We start from the raw sequence: 17939 nt of genomic DNA on the forward strand, positions 1-17939 counted from the left end.
GGAAATTCACTTAGTTTCATATATTTAGCATAAGCCTTTCCCAGCTGCTAAATTCATTGTTCAGATTATATTGAAAGGTTTTCAGATCAGTCAGGTGGATAATGAATCAACAGACAGAGATGGCAGGAACTCTGAGAAGTCATTCAGAGGCTCACATGGGTTGGTGAGCAGTACTTTGTCTCTCCATGCCTGTATTGTGTCCGTCGGACTGGCTTACCACACTTGTCAAAAGTTGCCATAAACAGAGATTGTACCACTAGAGGGTGACTGTAACTGTGGGCTTTATCGGGGTTTGGTAAAGTACAGATTAAGCGAGTGAGAAGTAACTATAAAGCCCTTGAGTGCCAGGACCTCTAGGCTGGGGAGAAAGCCTGTTTCCTGCTTCATCAAAGAGAAGATATTGTGAGGTGGAGCAATAAAGGTACTGATAGAATCCTCAGTGCTCTTTGTTAATTAAGAAGATGCTTTCCCCTGTTTCTTGAACACATAAGGAAGCAGAACAGGAGCAAGAGGGTGATCAACATAAACAGATGAAAATTGGTGGGTCTTTGCCCAGAGGCCATTGGGATAATATTCCTTGAATATGGCACACTCTTTAATAAAATACACTGCAACCAGTGAGAGGCAGAAAAGGGAATGAAAATTGACATTTTGTTTAGTTATGAAATCAATCTTTAGTTATGAAGTCAAAAAACTAAAAAGTGATATACTGGTACTTAACAACAGAGAAATCATGAAAAAAAATCCACGTTGTCTAATTTGGTTTCAGGTTTGTATTTTGGTGTGGGGTTTTGTTGTTTTTGTTGTTGTTTTTGCAGTGCTTGCTATATTGACTGTACTGTAATCCTGTGCATAATAGCCAGCAAGTAAAATAAGCTATGTAAGTCTGCTTCACATTAATCAGACTAGGGGTAGAACTTCCATAATCCTTTTTGCTGAGTTTGCTTGTTTGTTTGTTTACAAATTGCAGCATGATCTGCCATTTCAAGGGAGATACTGGAGGGAGGGCAGAAAGGAAGGTTACTTAACTTCCCACCTACCTTTCATCCTGTTTCCCATCAAAACTCACCATCCCCCACTTGTGTTTACTTGCACAGGAAAAATGTATGGACACGTGATCCATGTATAGAGTTCCGTTGCCTGCATAATTACAAAGACATCAGTCCAGGACTTTGACTTTACTACCCGGCTGAGAGCAGCCACAGCAGTACTTGTTTGTACACTTCCTTGCAGTCTGTATTTCTTTTATAAGGAACAGCATTGTAAGTACTGTGGAAAGATGGGGCGAATAACAGCCCTTTAAGCATTCTGTGGTAAATGGTAGAGGCACAAGGTCTGTTTGCCCATGCAGCCTATACCTCTGTATTCCATGCTTACTCACCCTTGCTACAAGGAAGTCAAAGGGGTGCACATGGATTACCCCCTCACCAGTGTTGTCCCCACAGCAACCATGTAAATTAGGCTGAGATGGAGTGACTCGGCCATTGTCATCCAGTAGTCTTTACAGGTGAGTCGGGGATTAGAACATAGGTCTTCACAATCCTAGTCTGGCCCACTGCTTCACTATATTGTTACATATTTTAAAAGTACTGTGAAATTCCTAGTTGTATTTCTGTGTCCTGTGCAAAAAAAATATGATTTTCTGTGGATACCATCTATCTAAATAAAACTGGGACAGTTGGAACACTTCATCTGCAAGGTTTGAAGATGGGTATAAGCAAAAGATGGCAGTACAGATTTTGCAAACCTTCCCAGTACTTTTTTGGACTGAGCAAAGAAGACCGACCTTCCTTCCTTCCTTCTCAGGTGAAACGCATGAAGCTGCCTTATACTGAGTCAAACCATTAGTTTCTCAAGCTCAGTATTGTCTATGGTGACTGGTAGCAGCTTTCCAGGATCTCAGGTCATTCACATCACCTATTACCTAATCCTTGTCACTGGATATGCCAGGAATGGTACGGAGGACCTGCTGCATACAAACTCAGAGCATATCCTCTGCTGCTGAGCCTGCTTTCCACAGCCTGCCATCTGATCCCATTAAGATGGTCTGATTTTTCCTAGAGCTGCTTCCCACGTCTTAACAACTCTGTAGGGGGTCTATATATTTTTTTAAAACGTAATTATATTTTACTGACTTCTATATCCTGCTGTATCTTCTTCACATTCATTTTCTGCTGCAGCTAGGAGCAATTAAGGACTCTTAAAAATACTAAATCCATCTGTTTCTTCCTCAGTAAATGAGTATTTGTCCTACAAAATTCCTGATCGCTGACAATATTTGGCTGTGCACTTCCCTCATTTCTTATTGTAAAAAAATGTTTTAGTTAGATATGCATGATCATTCTTGCTAAACTTATGTGTAGCCTTTGTTCCTGTCAAATATTGTACTATTTGACAGGACTTCAGTGGAGATGTTGGAACTTTCTTGCTGGCACTGCAACTTGTGATTTTGAGAGCATCGTTGGCAGCACAAAGCGGTTAACAGGGTCTCCTCCAGAATGGTCAAAGGCAGGTGTGAGAATGGAAATCTATCCATTGGGTTGCCCCTTAGTTATTTTGGACTGGGCCAAAATTTAGCCACCCTATTCAAAATTGTAGGTGCGATGATAACTTCAACAACATTTTGGTAAGAGAATAGTTACTGGTTGCAGCAGAGAAAGGATTTAGAGACTGTAATATAAGTGTTATCTATAAATCAGGAGCAGCTCAGGTCTTCATAGTTACTTAAATGATTACACAGCAAGCTGGAGGAAAAATAACACAGTGATGCATTGTTGCTCTTAGTGTTGAGAACTTAGGTTTTGAAAATGGGAGCAAATAACATATCTGAATTTAGTGCACTATAATATATAAAAGAGGAATAGCAGCTGATCTCAAATTACTCTCTCAGAATGGAAAAAAAACCCTAGTTTTGTGAGGTTGAGAACTGAACGGTTTGACTAAGATGGCCTTGTTAATGTTTGTGCACCTAAGATACTGCTGAAAATATCACTTCTTTATGTGAGGAATATTTAACCAGCCAACATAGTATGTTAGTTCTGAATTAAGGTGGGAGACTTTAAAGCTGAAAATTATTGAAAAGAAGAGCTCTGTGTTGGAGTTTTTAATAGGGGTTTGATAAGTAGCCTTATAATGTGGCCACATCATAAAGAGCTCGGTGTTCTAGTCTAAAGATATTAATGACTAGCTAAGGAAATTAACTATTTTAATGTACATTACATTAAGAGTTTGGGATGAGTTGGAGGCAAGGGAAAGGTGATGGGACCCATTTATGCATTATGCTTAACATACTATTCAAAGAAAACATGTGAATGTGGGTGTTCCTGAGCCCTAGGAAACTGCAATCTATAGAAGATAATTCTTTAAAATATGCAAGGTAAGGAAATCAGGTCACTTAACAAAAGCAAAACTGAGAATGCAAAATTAGGCTGTGAATATAAAATGTTGATGGACCAACTGATTTGGAAACAATAGGCTCTGTGGGGTATGAATTAAAACAGAAATGGAACAGATGGAAAGTCAGCTAGTGCTGCATAGGAAACAGATTTAAAGAAAAGGGGGAAATTTGAACAGTTTAATAACTGCTGTACAGATTCCATGTGGGAGAAGACGTTATTAAGAGTAATGGTGATGCAATAAAAATATGATTTTTTTTCCTTCTGGTATTCATTTATCATCTGCCTGACATGCAGAACCTGAAAGTTCAGACCTGGGATTGCTATAAATTTAAGAGGAGGGTTTTTTATGTGTGACAGGACCTCTGGTAAAGGCAGACCTTGAATGCTCTCCCTAGGTAGTTTTATACTCCATTTTATATATTAAGTTTCACTACCACATATTTAGACTGGGTAACAGATAGAAACTTTTCTTCCTAAATATGTATATATGAAGCTGCTTTAGATTAAATCAGGCTATTAGTCCATCTAATATAGTGTTATCTACTCTGACTAAATTGAGGGTGGAGCTGGAATTAACAATAGCCTGATATTTTAGCATTTATTTTACTATTTTAATTTGATTTACAGCCTGTCCCCACCCCCAAGGTCTCAAAGAAGGCACTGGGTTCAATTTGCATGGTGACCTCTGGCGACTCCTACTGGCACTCGGAGGACTTTCAGAGAAGTGGCTTGATAACCTCCCTCTGGCCTCCCGGCCCTGGTATTCTCTGTAGGTCTCCCATCCAAATACTTGCTAGGGTTGGTCCTGCTGATGAGATCAGGCTTGCCTGGGCTATCCAGGTCAGGGCCAGATCGCAAATCTTTACACTAATGAAATCCCTGTCATTGCACCTTGTTCCTCCCTATCCCTGCCCATTTGACTGTTAATAATAACTCAAGTGCCACAGTGCTCCCTACAAAGTACATTGTATGATTTATTTTAGGGAGCTTGGACCAGGATCACTACGGGGGAGATACAGCAATGTCCATTTTTATCTCCACACTTTTTAAACACTTTGTCACTAGCTTATTCTGTATCTAGGAGCTGGCTTCATCATACTCTGCTATCCTTGTGGTTAATGACTTCTTGGAATTTGAATCAGTAAGGGAAGGTCTTTTCCCAAGCAAAGCATAGGAAGTCTCTTAATGAACAGGGCAGAAAAAGGATTTCTCTTAACTACTGAAGGTTAGCTTTCCAGATTTTTTTAAAAGCCCCTTCACTCCCAAGAGTGATCTTTGTATTATCAGCATAGAAACAGAAATGGCTTCTTCATAATAGTTCCTTCCTTCCTTCCTTCCTTCCTTCTCCTCCTCTTGTGGGCCAACATGTATGACTAGGCTTATATAACCCTGTTGTCATCACAGTGGCTTTCACAAACAGGAATATAATTTCCTAAAGTCTGTTAACTACATAAACATTGAACTTCAAAAAATTGTAAGGGTAGAGAAAGGAGGTCGAGCTAGAGGATTCAAAGAATTGAATGAATTGAATGAGGTGGAATTTTAGGCTAAAGAATATGCCATGTGGGAAGGAAGACAGAATTTAAATTTCAGCACAGGGGGGAAATGAGGGTGTGCATGAGGAGTATGAGAAAGTAATCTTTAGGACAAAAATGGCAGAGCTCAAGCTGGCACTTTAATCCTCAAATCCTCACCCCATATTGAAATTAAACCTGAATACCTTTATTTCTGATCAAAATTTAAGGCTGTGAGCAACTTGAAGCATGGATTCCTCTTTTACTTTTTTATATTACTCTGTTCACATATATGGCAGTTGGTAATAACAATAACTATTATTATTTTTATTTTTATCTATTTAAAACAATTATTAGCTGTCTTTCTTTTTTATGGAGCCCAAGGCAGCTTACAATATGAGTAAAATACATAAGGTACACAAAACCCAAAATTTAAAATCACAGTTTAGGACTGCTGGAAAATTAAGTTAATTAATATGGTCCTAAATAAAAGTGTCTTCAACTGCCTCCTGAAGATCGAAAGTGGAGGGAAACTGGGGAAGGAGAGAAAGAGAAGGCATGCTACCCCCCTTTGCTCCTCCCCACCCCACACACAGTTAGGTCATCTAATTAACTTCCCCACTCCCCTGGCCCCAGCTTGTCCAGAACAACCCTTCTGTTATCCTTAAAGCTAACGACTGCAGAGTCACAGTGGACCTCTAGATGTCTATTTAAATGACAAAAAGAAAAAGAACCTGTATTGTGTTATTTTATAGGGTTTATTGAAGGATCCAGCGACTTTTATCCTTAAATCAAGATACCGTAGCTTTGCCTGCAGTAGCAGGCGATAAGCCTGACCACAATCATATAACAGAATTTTCCTGCCAAAAATTCAGATGGCCTCTCACTACAGTCCTCCCCACTGTGGGGCAGTTGCTATACCCTGATCAACTCCCTCATCACAGTGGTTGGAATGAGTCCATGTTTCCCTCCTTGCATTGGGCTTCCTGAGTCAGTATGAAGTAGATCTCTGGAACAGAAGCCAGTGTGAGAGACAGTACCTCTTCACAGCTAAGGAAATCTATAGCCTCACATCCAGCCTCATCACTGGAGGGATCTCTACTCGTCCCTTGCTTATTAGGAGATAAGTTATCCCCAGCCATCAAGAATCTTGAGCTTCTTTTGACACCTTTGGCTCAAAAGTGTCCCTCAAGGGCCCACTCAGAAAGGCCTATGAGTGCCCTTGCTGGAACCAGATTGTATTCTTTGTTTCAGGAGATTCTGGAAGACCTAAAGGTCCTATTGTTTTATTAGTAAACTGTAACTTCCAACACAGTTACAGTTCTCACAGCTGTAACCTTCTCTTCAAGAGGACAGTTGAGGCAGCACTGCTGCCATCGTTCCCCACCCCCCACCCCCCGAGTTCATTCAGAGAATCAGTTACTTTTTTTTTTTTTTAGGGCAGTTATCATCTGGGTAAATTAATCACTTATTAAACACAAGTCTATGAATGGTAGACTCAAAAATATCTCTCCAGTTGTTGTATTTGCTGTGGATTTCTTCCTGGATGTGGTCCAATCCAATGCCCCCAGGCCAAGGCATCTTCAGCTGTTGCCAGCAGAAATATCTGGCTGCAGCCTTGCAACATTGATCCAGACTCCCTTACCAGGCTGTATAAAAAAACATTTTCCTTAGGAAAGATATTTGGCCAGCAGTTGAATAATATCCTCAATACTATAAAAGATAAGAAGGAATCTCTTTCAGTAGGAAACATGTAGCCTGGGCCAAACCCTTACAGCCTTGTTGTCCATACAAGCAAGCCATTTACCACATTCAAGGATTTCAAAGTTTTCAAGTTCAGGCAAAATAGCAACATACAACCTTCCACTAGGGCAGATCCTCTTTCAGGTAATATACCTCAATTTTGCCAACTGCAAGTGTGTGAAGAAGTCCCACACAAAACTATATCAAGCTCACCAGGCTGATGAAATGACGCCGTTTGCTCAAACCCTGTATTTGTGGATTCTGAAAATCAAGACTATGTCCTGATGTTCGAAGCACACTAATGGGACAGTTTTTGGACATTGCCAAGTCTTCGACTTGTAGAAAGCATGGAATCATTGTGCAAACCTCATTGCCTGTTTTTGCTCCTGTGCAATCTACAGTATTTCTTTGAAAAAAGATTGCAAGAACTGATTGCATGATTAGTGGGCAGACACTGAAAGCATACAGTGAACCATCAGCTCCCTGCTCACATCAGCAAGCAAGCATGAACTGAACTGGCAGAATAGACCTCTTTACCTTGACATCCTGCTCAAAGGACAAAAACTTCTGTGCCAGACATAGATCATGTGCAGCAATGGCAGTAGATGACCTCTCATGGATTTCATTAAAGCTACTTCTGTAAACCTTTCTGCCTTTCCCCTCATCACCAGGGCCGGCTTTATCACTAGGCCAGCTAGTGTCTGGCCTAGGGCGCAGGGCCCATCCAGGGTATCAACTGCCCTGCCGCCGCCCCCCCCCAAAGCCCCCACGGGACCCTGGGGGCGGGCGGACTGAGCATACGCTCCCTGAGAGCTGTGCATCTAAGCGCCGTCGGAGGAGGCTGCCCGCCTTCCGGCGCTTCTCAGCCTAACCGCTCACAACTTTAATGCCAGTAGCTCACAAAACAGAATTTTTGCTCACTAGTCTCCACAGCTTAGAGGAAGCATTGCTCACGGCCCTGGTATTTTTTGGAGTTCTGCCATCCAAATACTTGCCAGGTTTGGCCGTGCTTAGCTTCCATGATCTGATGAGATCAGGCTTGCCTGGGCTATTCAGGTCAGGGCTGCCTCCCTGGTCTTGAAGGGTCTGATTTCTGGTCTTGAGCATTATAAAGCTACAATTAGCTCAGAGGCTTCCACTATTCTGCTATTCCAAGACAGTCTAATTAATGGCCTTGCCTGATGTTCATATATACAGATATTTTCATCTATCTGCCTCCAAATTTGAGTCACAGCAACTGGAAGTTTCTAGTAACTCCAAGATTGTACTTTCCACTTTGCTGGGCTTCAATAAAGTTTCAGCTAACATGGTCTATGACTCTATGATTTGGAGAGCCAAATTATCTGGTGGCAAGAACAGAGCAAATTCATAAGAACATAAGAAGAGCCCTGCTGGATCAGACCAGTGGTCCATCTAGTCCAGCATCCTATCTCACACAGTGGCCAGCCAGTTCCTCTGGAGGGCCAATAACAGGACATAAAGACTGAGGTCTTCCCCTGATGTTGCCTCCTGGCACTGGGATTCAGAAGTTGACTGATTCTGAATGTGGAGGTTCCCTTTAGTCATCATGGCTAGTAGCCACTGGTAGACCTGTCTTCCATGAATTTGTCTAATCCCCTTTTAAAGCTGCATGTGCCAGTGGGCATCACTACATCCTATAGCAGTGAATTCCATACTTTGGAAAGTTGGCAAGAAAGTTTGGGAAGTAGGCAAGGATTCTCATTCGGGCCAAAGAAATCTTGGGTCCGGGCAGCAGGGCTCGGTCGCCGAAGGAGGGAGGGAGGGCTGGCCTGTCTGTCTCCCTTCGGGGAGGGGCTGCCATTCGCCTGCCCGCCGGAGCTCCCTGCACGAGTGAGCCCTACAGTGGCAGCGGTGGTGTCAGCGTCCTCGCCTTGGCTGCTGTGCCTGGCCGTGCGCTCCCCCCTACTCTCGGCACCGGGGCTGGGCGGGAGGGCACGGGACGCATGGATTGGCTGCCGGGCCGGACAGTGCTGATGGTGCCGCTGCCCGCAAAGGAGGGCTGCTCGTCCCAGCTGTCAAAGCTGGGAGGGCACGGGTGCACCACGCAGTGAGCACTGGTGAGTCTTGCAGCCTCTCTGCCCGCGCCCCCTCCCTTACCTGGCCGCTTTGGGGCACCTGGCCAGGCTCTTGTGACACCTCTGCTTGGCAGGGGCCGAGGGAGCGTGCCGGGGTCCCCTGGACAAGCTCGCCTGGAGGGGCACCACAAGCTAGCCCCGCCTAGGGCGCGAAAAAACCTCAGGCCGGCCCTGCTCATCACCACAGCCTTACTGAAGATCAAAGACATTTGGGTAAATAATAGTAGTTATGCCTCCCTGGTCTTTTTGTGAGTGTGTTTCTGTGCCTGGTGACCTCTGGTGACTCCTAAGTTCAGAGAAGTGGCTTGATAGCCTGCCTCTGCCTCTGCCTCAAGGCCAGTGTTCCCTCTAAGCTGAGTTAGTGTGAGCTAGCTCAAAGTTTTTTAGCTTCCAGCTCACACATTTTTCTCTTGGCTCAGGAAGGATGACTCCAGAGCAAACTAATTTATGCAGGAGCTAAATCATTCGCTCACAACTTTAATGCCAGTAGCTCACAAAACAGAATTTTTGCTCACTAGTCTCCACAGCTTAGAGGAAGCATTGCTCATGGCCCTGGTATTTTTTGGAGTTCTGCCATCCAAATACTTGCCAGGTTTGGCCGTGCTTAGCTTCCATGATCTGATGAGATCAGGCTTGCCTGGGCTATTCAGGTCAGGGCTGCCTCCCTGGTCTTGAAGGGTCTGATTTCTGGTCTTGAGCATTATAAAGCTACAATTAGCTCAGAGGCTTCCACTATTCTGCTATTCCAAGACAGTCTAATTAATGGCCTTGCCTGATGTTCATATATACAGATATTTTCATCTATCTGCCTCCAAATTTGAGTCACAGCAACTGGAAGTTTCTAGTAACTCCAAGATTGTACTTTCCACTTTGCTGGGCTTCAATAAAGTTTCAGCTAACATGGTCTATGACTCTATGATTTGGAGAGCCAAATTATCTGGTGGCAAGAACAGAGCAAATTCATAAGAACATAAGAAGAGCCCTGCTGGATCAGACCAGTGGTCCATCTAGTCCAGCATCCTATCTCACACAGTGGCCAGCCAGTTCCTCTGGAGGGCCAATAACAGGACATAAAGACTGAGGTCTTCCCCTGATGTTGCCTCCTGGCACTGGGATTCAGAAGTTGACTGATTCTGAATGTGGAGGTTCCCTTTAGTCATCATGGCTAGTAGCCACTGGTAGACCTATCTTCCATGAATTTGTCTAATCCCCTTTTAAAGCTGCATGTGCCAGTGGGCATCACTACATCCTATAGCAGTGAATTCCATACTTTGGAAAGTTGGCAAGAAAGTTTGGGAAGTAGGCAAGGATTCTCATTCGAGCCAAAGAAATGGGATAGATCTTCTAGTGAGAGGAGAATTTCCCTACCCAGTCAAACAGGGAGTTAGCTCTGAAGAGTGCAGAGATCTAGTGTGGTTAGAAACTGCCTTTAGAGACCTTAAGAGTCAGCTAAAAACTCAAGATGAGTACAAAAGCCTCTCAACATAAAGATTTTAAGTAACTGTGAATAGCTTAAGAAACTCTCATTAGCCTGAAATACAAGAACTACTCTGTGCATGTACTGGTTTTACCTCAGAGTTATCTAGAGTTACCTCAGTACTTTCAACCCCTGATTTCACCTGAACTTTCCCCTCTATGTTGAATAAAATATTTTGTTAATTTTGAATTTCAAAATGTCTCAAGTGCCATTTCCAGTGGTTTAAGTTAAAGGGTGATCCCGACCCTTCCCTCAGATTCCTGGGCTGAGGGCTGCTCAGTCAGAAAGGGAAAGAAAAATGGAGGGAAAATCTTGCCTCTGAAAGGGAGGGAAGTGGACAGGGCCATCATATTTACAAAAGCAGTTCCCAAACTTTTCCCAAGTCCAAATATACTTGTTATGGTGATCCATCCAAAGTTGGCCCAAGGGTTTTTTTTTTTTTTTGCATCCTAGGCAAACTATGACCTTGGTATCCATCAATTTCAGCATTCCATTTTCAACAGTGACTAATGAGATTGAGAAACCAGTAAACATCGCACAAGCTAGTGTTATTCTGACATATGCAATCTTTGCATATGGAGGTTACATTCCAGCCTTTGACCACCCTCTTCTTCTCCATTACTCCCTCTAATCCCCCCTAAAATTCTAAGGAACTCAGTCTAGTAACCATCAGCACACGTTTTACTTGATCAACATGTAAATGCAATGAAGAAACAATATCAACTACTGTATGACATGGAAGATATTGTTTCCAGGGTCAGATCTTCGTTTCCAAAATACAAAATAGAGCAATGGAAAGGACAGGGGCAGCCATTAGGAAGGGCTGGCCTGTGACCCAATTTCAAAGGCTTTGTGACCCACTTCTGGGTCCCAACCCACAGGTTTGGAAACACTGCTTTACCATATAGACCTGCCCAGTAAGCTAATCGCGTCCTTAATGAGGTAGGAAATGAAGTCTGGCATCCCCATCAGAGTAATTCTAGTACCTGAAAATCTGGTTCCCATGACTAACAGAGAAGGGCACCGATTTTAAATATAAAAGGCTCCCTTTTAGGCAGCATTTTAGGTTCCGTTTCTTTTTTCCAGTCATGGTTCAGTTTTTCAGTCATGGAAAAGCATGGACTGCTTTTCCATTACTGGTACTTTAGATTCAATCTCACCCCAGGATTGTTCCTCCCCCAATACAATGCATTACAAGGTTCAGTTGATTCAATTCCACACTCAAAACTGTTACTCCATCACCAGTATTTCAGGAACGTCCCTCTGCAACCCCCCCCCCCATTGTGGTTATGCTTTAGACAAGGCAACATATGAACCTTTTCTACTGTATTCACTCTCAGCTTGGCTCACCCTCAACTCTGGACTGCTTGCTTATTTTCTCCCTCTGAACCACGCCAGCAAAGTGTGTGTGGGGGGGAGATCTTTCAAAATCCATTTAAAGAGTATGTTCCCTTTAAATGGGTTTTGAGTCAGGCGCCATGCTGGAGTGAAGGCCAAGTGGCAAATTCCCTGCTTGGCCTCCACTCCTGTGTGACACCCACTTGCAAAACACATTTAAAAGAGAATGCTTGCAATGTTAGGATGAAATAGATTTAAGCCATTTCAGAGATCCCTCTCGCTTCCCATCATGAACCCCATGAATCTCCAAAACCACATTGGCAGTCCTGGGAGATACGTATAGGGATGGGCATGAACTGAGGCTTGCAAACCATGACCTGGCCCAATTTGTGATGAATTTAGGCTTGTGATTCAGTTCATGCTCAACCATACCTGTAATACTCATTTTCCTCTACATCTTCAGCTTTCTTTTGGGGACACCACATTCACCATCCATGGGTGGGGTTCACTTGGACCAATTGTGGATGGACTTGTCCACCTAAGAGGGACCAGTTTCATGAGGCATAGTTTTAACTGCTCTTTGTTGAACTTTCAGATTTCTACATTTGATTGTATTTTCATTGTATTTCCTGAATGATATTTTATCACAGCATATTGCATTTCTGTAATATGTTTTCTTCTCCTTAACCTTTCTGTCTATCACTGTATTCAATAAAGATCAAATTCAGATAAATTGAAAGCCTGCAGATTTCCCCAAGTATTGCTTCAAAGTTACACCTGTGTATACACAGACTTGGAAGTCCCATACCAGGGTTAGGAGGTGTATATGTAAAGGCATTATAAGTCACTCTTAGGTCTCCCCCCACTGCCAGATCCTTGAGTGTCATGCCCTCCTGTCACTGCCAAAAATGCCTTCTGGGGAGTCAGAGATCGCAGCAGGAGTAGGGAATCAGCAAAAATCTTCCCCTAGATTCAAACCACTGCTTCCATAGGTTATCAGTGTTTTCCCCATCTTTTTGACCTAATCCCTCCCACTTGGGGAAAACAATGGGCAATTCGGCATCTAGCATTTGCTCCACATTTTCTCAACTGGGAGGAAAAAGTGCAGCTCAAAACCACATCCAGGGCCAGTGTTCCCTCTAAGCTGAGTTAGTGTGAGCTAGCTCACAGTTTTGTAGCCTCCGGCTACATTTTTGTCTCAGCTCAGGAAGGAGGGCTCCAGAGCAAAGTAATTGATGCAGTAGCCAAATCGCTTGCTCACAACTTTAATGCCGGTAGCTCACAAAGTAGAATTTTTGCTCACAAGACTCCCGAGCTTAGAGGGAACATTGCTCAGGGCAACGCTGTACTGACTGCAAAGTCACCCCTGAATGGCCATAAAATGGCCATAAATCTATGCAGAAGGTACCATAAAACCCGATAATCAAAATAAGTCAAAGTGGCATGCGGTGTGGATGGTTCAGTAAAATCCGAAGATCAAAGGAAGTGACAGCAGCATGCGGTGCAGAGGGGAATTTCTGTTCCAACGTGGGTTTCGTAAAACAATGGAGGGAAAGCCAGTGCGGAAAGCTTTGCATTTCTACTTGGATGCAATGTAACACTTAAGAAATCTTTGTTTCGTTTAAGGATTCCTCTAGGATGAAGATAGTCATTAGTACAACATTATCTAGGTGTCAAAAAGAGCTCATGCCACTAGCTTACAAATCTCTGGACAGAGAATCTTTACAACGCATTAGGTTTTCTGGGAATAACAAACAGACCTTTGGAGCTGAGCTCAAGTTGAGCTCACTTATATAGCAGTTCAGTGTGCCCATAAGGCACTATAAAATTAATGCATGGTTGTATAAATAAAAGCTGGCACTGGGAGACTGAATTTTTGAGGATATGTGTTACCTATGATGGAACGTTTCTTGTATATTCCAGTGAGCAGACTGCTGTACAAAAGGGATTTGGCTTTACCTGCTATTTTCTGTTTTTCAGGTAGTTTGGGGGCAGTCTGCCCCATACTTCAGTAGTGTCCTTTTCTGTTGTCAGGTTTAGGAATAGGATTTGAAACCCCTGACCTGCCTTCTCATCTGTTTCTTGATTCATAGTGATGCAGTAATTCAATACATGTGCTAAATTGGATTGGAGCAAACTTGAAGAACTGTAATGTTGAAGCATTGTCTGGGTATGTTAGAGGCTGCTCCTTTTAGAGAAAGACTTAACTGGAGGAGAAAGTGCTGTCTGTAGCCATAAAGAGGGGCAATTCCATTGGTTAAATTGTCCAACAACCACCACCAAGAAATGGAAATGTACAGGAAAAACAAAACTCCTAGTTTTAGAATTCAGATTTATACATTGATAATTTGTATTTTTCCCTTCCAGTTCATCCTTCTCAAGAGCCTGGCTGGTTGGAAGGAACTCTGAATGGAAAAACGGGATTGATTCCGGAGAACTATGTGGAGTTTCTATAACTGTGGACTCATTCATACACAACATTGCTGAGCTTTACATGGTATCCATGACAACTGCTGATTAGTGTATTGTAGATCATTTGCTGTTTGCCACTGTGAAAAGCAAGGTGAAGGATTCCTATACCTGTTCAGAAGAACATTTATGTAAATAATAATTGTATGTGTCTCCTTATGTAATGTTTTGTTTGTGCAAAGACACTGCAGAAAATGGCAAGGAGCAAATTAATGGGGAAGCTTGGAGGGGGTCTTTCAACTGTTCCAGGAAAACTGTCTTTGAATTTTCTAAGTCATGTTTTGTTCTGGTTCTGAAGGGTATGGTATGAACACTGAGTGAACATGGCTTAAAATCTTTCAGGGCCACTTACTATTTAACTGGATCCACTTGCAAAAAAAAATATCAAAAAACCAGCAACAACAAAACGATTGCAGGACTGGCTCCATACCAGTTGGCATCCAGGCAAGGAGAAAAGAGCAAAAGCTTTCCTCTGGGCTGGCAAAAATAAACATTTGATTGCTAAGAGGAAAGCATGTCTGTTCCTTTTATCTTTAGCAGGTGAAAGTAATGTTTATGTGCATCAAGACACTAATGGCTTATTGCTACAGACACTAGGCAACCTTGACAGAATTCAGTCCATTCTCAGCACATAAATAATTCCTGTAAAGAGAATTGCTTCAGCACCTACACAAAAAAGGCAGTTGTTGCATTACAGTAATGCTTTAAACTTTTTAATGCCCCAAAGTTGAATGGTTTCCACAGTGTGTGTAGCAATTATGAAATGTCTGGTCCCAATTAGTCATTAGCAATATGAAGGAACAAATGGACCAAACATCATAATATATTTTTTTGAAGTTTAGAAGGTTTCTGAGGAAAACATCTACAGCCTCTGCCAACAAGTGTTTCCTTGTAGGGGGATGGGAGAATGCACAAGATTGCAGCTTCTATAGAATAGCTCACCATCTGAGTGACTTACCAGCACAAATTTTAGAAACAAGCACCTGCAATTTATTAGATGCACATTTTGTCATTTTTTGTGCATGGGCTACTTTTGTAATTTGTAACGGCTGCTTTCCAAGATGGTGCCCTCTGCTTGCTTTGTACCTTGCTATTGTTGTCAAGTGTGTAGTAATCGTTCTAATGCAGTCAGCTTCCTTCACATCTTATGTTTGTTGTTTAGCCAAGTGAAAACTTTAAAACACACACATACACACAAAGTATTAGGATTTGTGATCCTTTTCACCATTAATGATGCCTTTCATTTATGCCTTTTCAGTGGATGGGGGGAGCCAGTTCATCCTTGAGATGATGATGAGACCCACCCAATGTGTTTGTATGCTCTTTCACAAAGTTGTAGATCTGATATTTAAAGAAAACTGCATGATCTGAAAGCCAGTCTTCCAGATGTCATGTAGTATTTTTGTGTCCAGTCAGAATAATATTAATCTACCTGCAGAAATAGCTATGGGTACTTCCTGGTGGACATTGTTCAGTTTTACCTAGCTGTGGCATTATCATGTTTTAGTGGTCATAGACCATTTTTTTCTGCTTTAAAAATGTACTTTTTAATTTAATCTTAAATTCTTGAGTGGTCACATTGCTGTATGTTTCACTGATAGATTGAACATTGAGCTGTAAATATGATGATCTGAAATATTGTGAGGTAAAGGTTTTTATATATCCTGGTTTTTAACAAAGATGTAATAAAGTAGACATGCAGTGTTCATTTGAAACCTGTTTAACAGGAGATTCAAAAGCAAGCACAAATATACACCCTAACTTAACCTTTTCTGCTCCTCTTCATTTTGACTCCACTTCTGAAGGAAAACAGCAGGTATGTCCTTCTGCAGTTGCTAAACTCAAGGTGGGGGCTGGGGTTCTTCTGGAATTATAACTGAGCTCTGGAGTCCAGACTACATAAAACAGTTCCCTTGGAAGAAATGGCAGCTTTGGAGGGTGGACTCTATTGAATCAAATCCCTGTGAGTTCCCTCTCCTCCCCAAATTTCTCCCTCTGAAAGCTCCCCCTCCACATCTTAAGAACTTCCCAGCCTGGAGTTGGCAACTCAATATTATGTATTGTTAATTTTAAAGTTTTGATGTTTACTGAATGAATACACACATTGTATGCAGGATTCATCTCTTTTTTAAGATCTGAGGGTGTTGCTATTTTTGGATCATACAAAAATATACGTTGTTCATTTTCCAATTCATGAATGTCTTCCTTTTCTTCTCATAAGACAGTGGGACTCTTTTCTCAAAACTCAATGTGTGGATTTTCGTAAACAATTGGAGGGGTGGGATATCTTCTGTTTTTCGTTCCTAGAAAGCCAAGCCACTTTATGGACCAGTTTATTTATTTATAACTTTTTATTTATAAATTTTCAATTACAATACAATAAGTTTTAATATCTATAACAATAACAAAGTACAAGACATGTTACTTAAAGATACACACTTTTACAATAATAAACATCTACATTCTTAAAACTGACTTATAAAAATGTTAGAATAATGCTATATGTCTGTAATGATCTGAGATTTCTATGTCTTGTGATTCGATTTCCACTACATAATCTAAGAAAGGTGACCATTTCTCCCAAAATTTAGATTGAAGAAGCTGAGATTGAGATATGTGATTTTTTTTTCAGATATCTTATCCATAAGGATATGGTCCCAGATTTTCCCATACCATTGAGTTATCGTTGGAGTTGTACTACTCTTCCAATATAATGCAATCAAAGATTTAGCCACTGAGAGTAAAACTGCTATAAGGTTTTTCCTTATTATTGGAATGTTCCAATTCTCCCACAAATTTTACAGTTCGTGATTAACTCAATCTGTATAAAAAAAATTCCCAAAAGTTAAAATGTGGGAAATCAAATGAAACATAATCTAATAAATGTTCATAATTTAACCATTAACCAGTTTATGAATAGTGGCGTTGCATCAGATGTCACTGAGTGGAGGCCAGCTAAAGGCCTCTCAGTTTCTTGGGTTGTCATCCCACAAGGAAACTACCCTTTGCTTGGTTTTCTCTCCTGAAAATGGATTATCGTTAAAAAGAAGAGGAACAACCAGCCAACAGAAGTCTTTTTTAAATAATGGAAAGACTTCCTACTTGTTAAGGTTTTTCCAGCCACAACATTTTGAACCTTGTAACCTCCTTCTGTTACTCATGAATATTAAACCACAGTGAATGGGACAGAATTCACTTCAAATTATGCAGAGATTTGGCATATCTGAGACACAGGGAACCCAAGAAAAATTACTGTGACTGTACCGCTTCACATTGAATGACCCACTTATGTTTTAAAAAAATCAGTGCAAGTGAAAAATATTGCATCCATATGACAGAATCTAGTCCAACTTTAAAATATTTAAACCACTAGTTCGTTTGCTTACTTTCAGGGAGATCTGTTTTAATAAAGGGAAGAACTCAAAAGTGTAAGCTACTCTCACATCTGCAATCTAAAGTTCATTCTGCTATTTTAGAACTGGGCCAGCTCATTCTGATGCATCATAGCCTGGTGTGATAGAATACTAGATAGTAAAATGTACTTTACCATTCCATTTATTCATTGTATGGCAGAGCTGCACACAGGAAGCTTACAATAATATAAAATATGTAACCAGGTTGATACAATGGGTATGCAGACTGACTGGGCAATCCCCCTAAATATTAATGTCTACATTTTCAATCCACTCAATTACAGCTGGGGAGAGTTCAAAAAGCCTCATCACATCTCCCTGGAAAGCACAACTCTTCGATTTTTGTGACAGATTGAAAATAGTTTGACAAGCTGCACCATTCAGGTCCTGGTATTTTGACCCATTTAAACAACAGGTCTGCACAACTGCCAAAGTCTATTAATATTGTCTGGTGGTCCAGTTAGTGGGACAGTCCTTCCTTATGGGAATAG

The 17939-nt window shown here is 41.6% G+C and overlaps 1 protein-coding gene across 1 annotated transcript in view; it reads left to right on the plus strand.

Moving 5' to 3' along the window:
* ARHGAP26 (Rho GTPase activating protein 26) overlaps positions 1 to 14083 on the plus strand; it is a 456611-nt gene extending 442528 nt beyond the window's left edge. The window contains exon 23 of the mRNA XM_015414327.1: positions 13934 to 14083. Within this exon, the coding sequence (XP_015269813.1) occupies positions 13934 to 14022 (89 nt within the window). The 3' untranslated portion in view covers positions 14023 to 14083. The remainder of the gene's footprint in view (positions 1 to 13933) is intronic.
* The last annotated feature ends 3856 nt before the right edge of the window (positions 14084 to 17939 follow it).

The sequence above is a fragment of the Gekko japonicus genome, unplaced genomic scaffold (genome assembly GCF_001447785.1).
Source record: "Gekko japonicus isolate JY-2015 unplaced genomic scaffold, Gekko_japonicus_V1.1 scaffold96, whole genome shotgun sequence".
NCBI lineage: Eukaryota > Metazoa > Chordata > Lepidosauria > Squamata > Gekkonidae > Gekko > Gekko japonicus.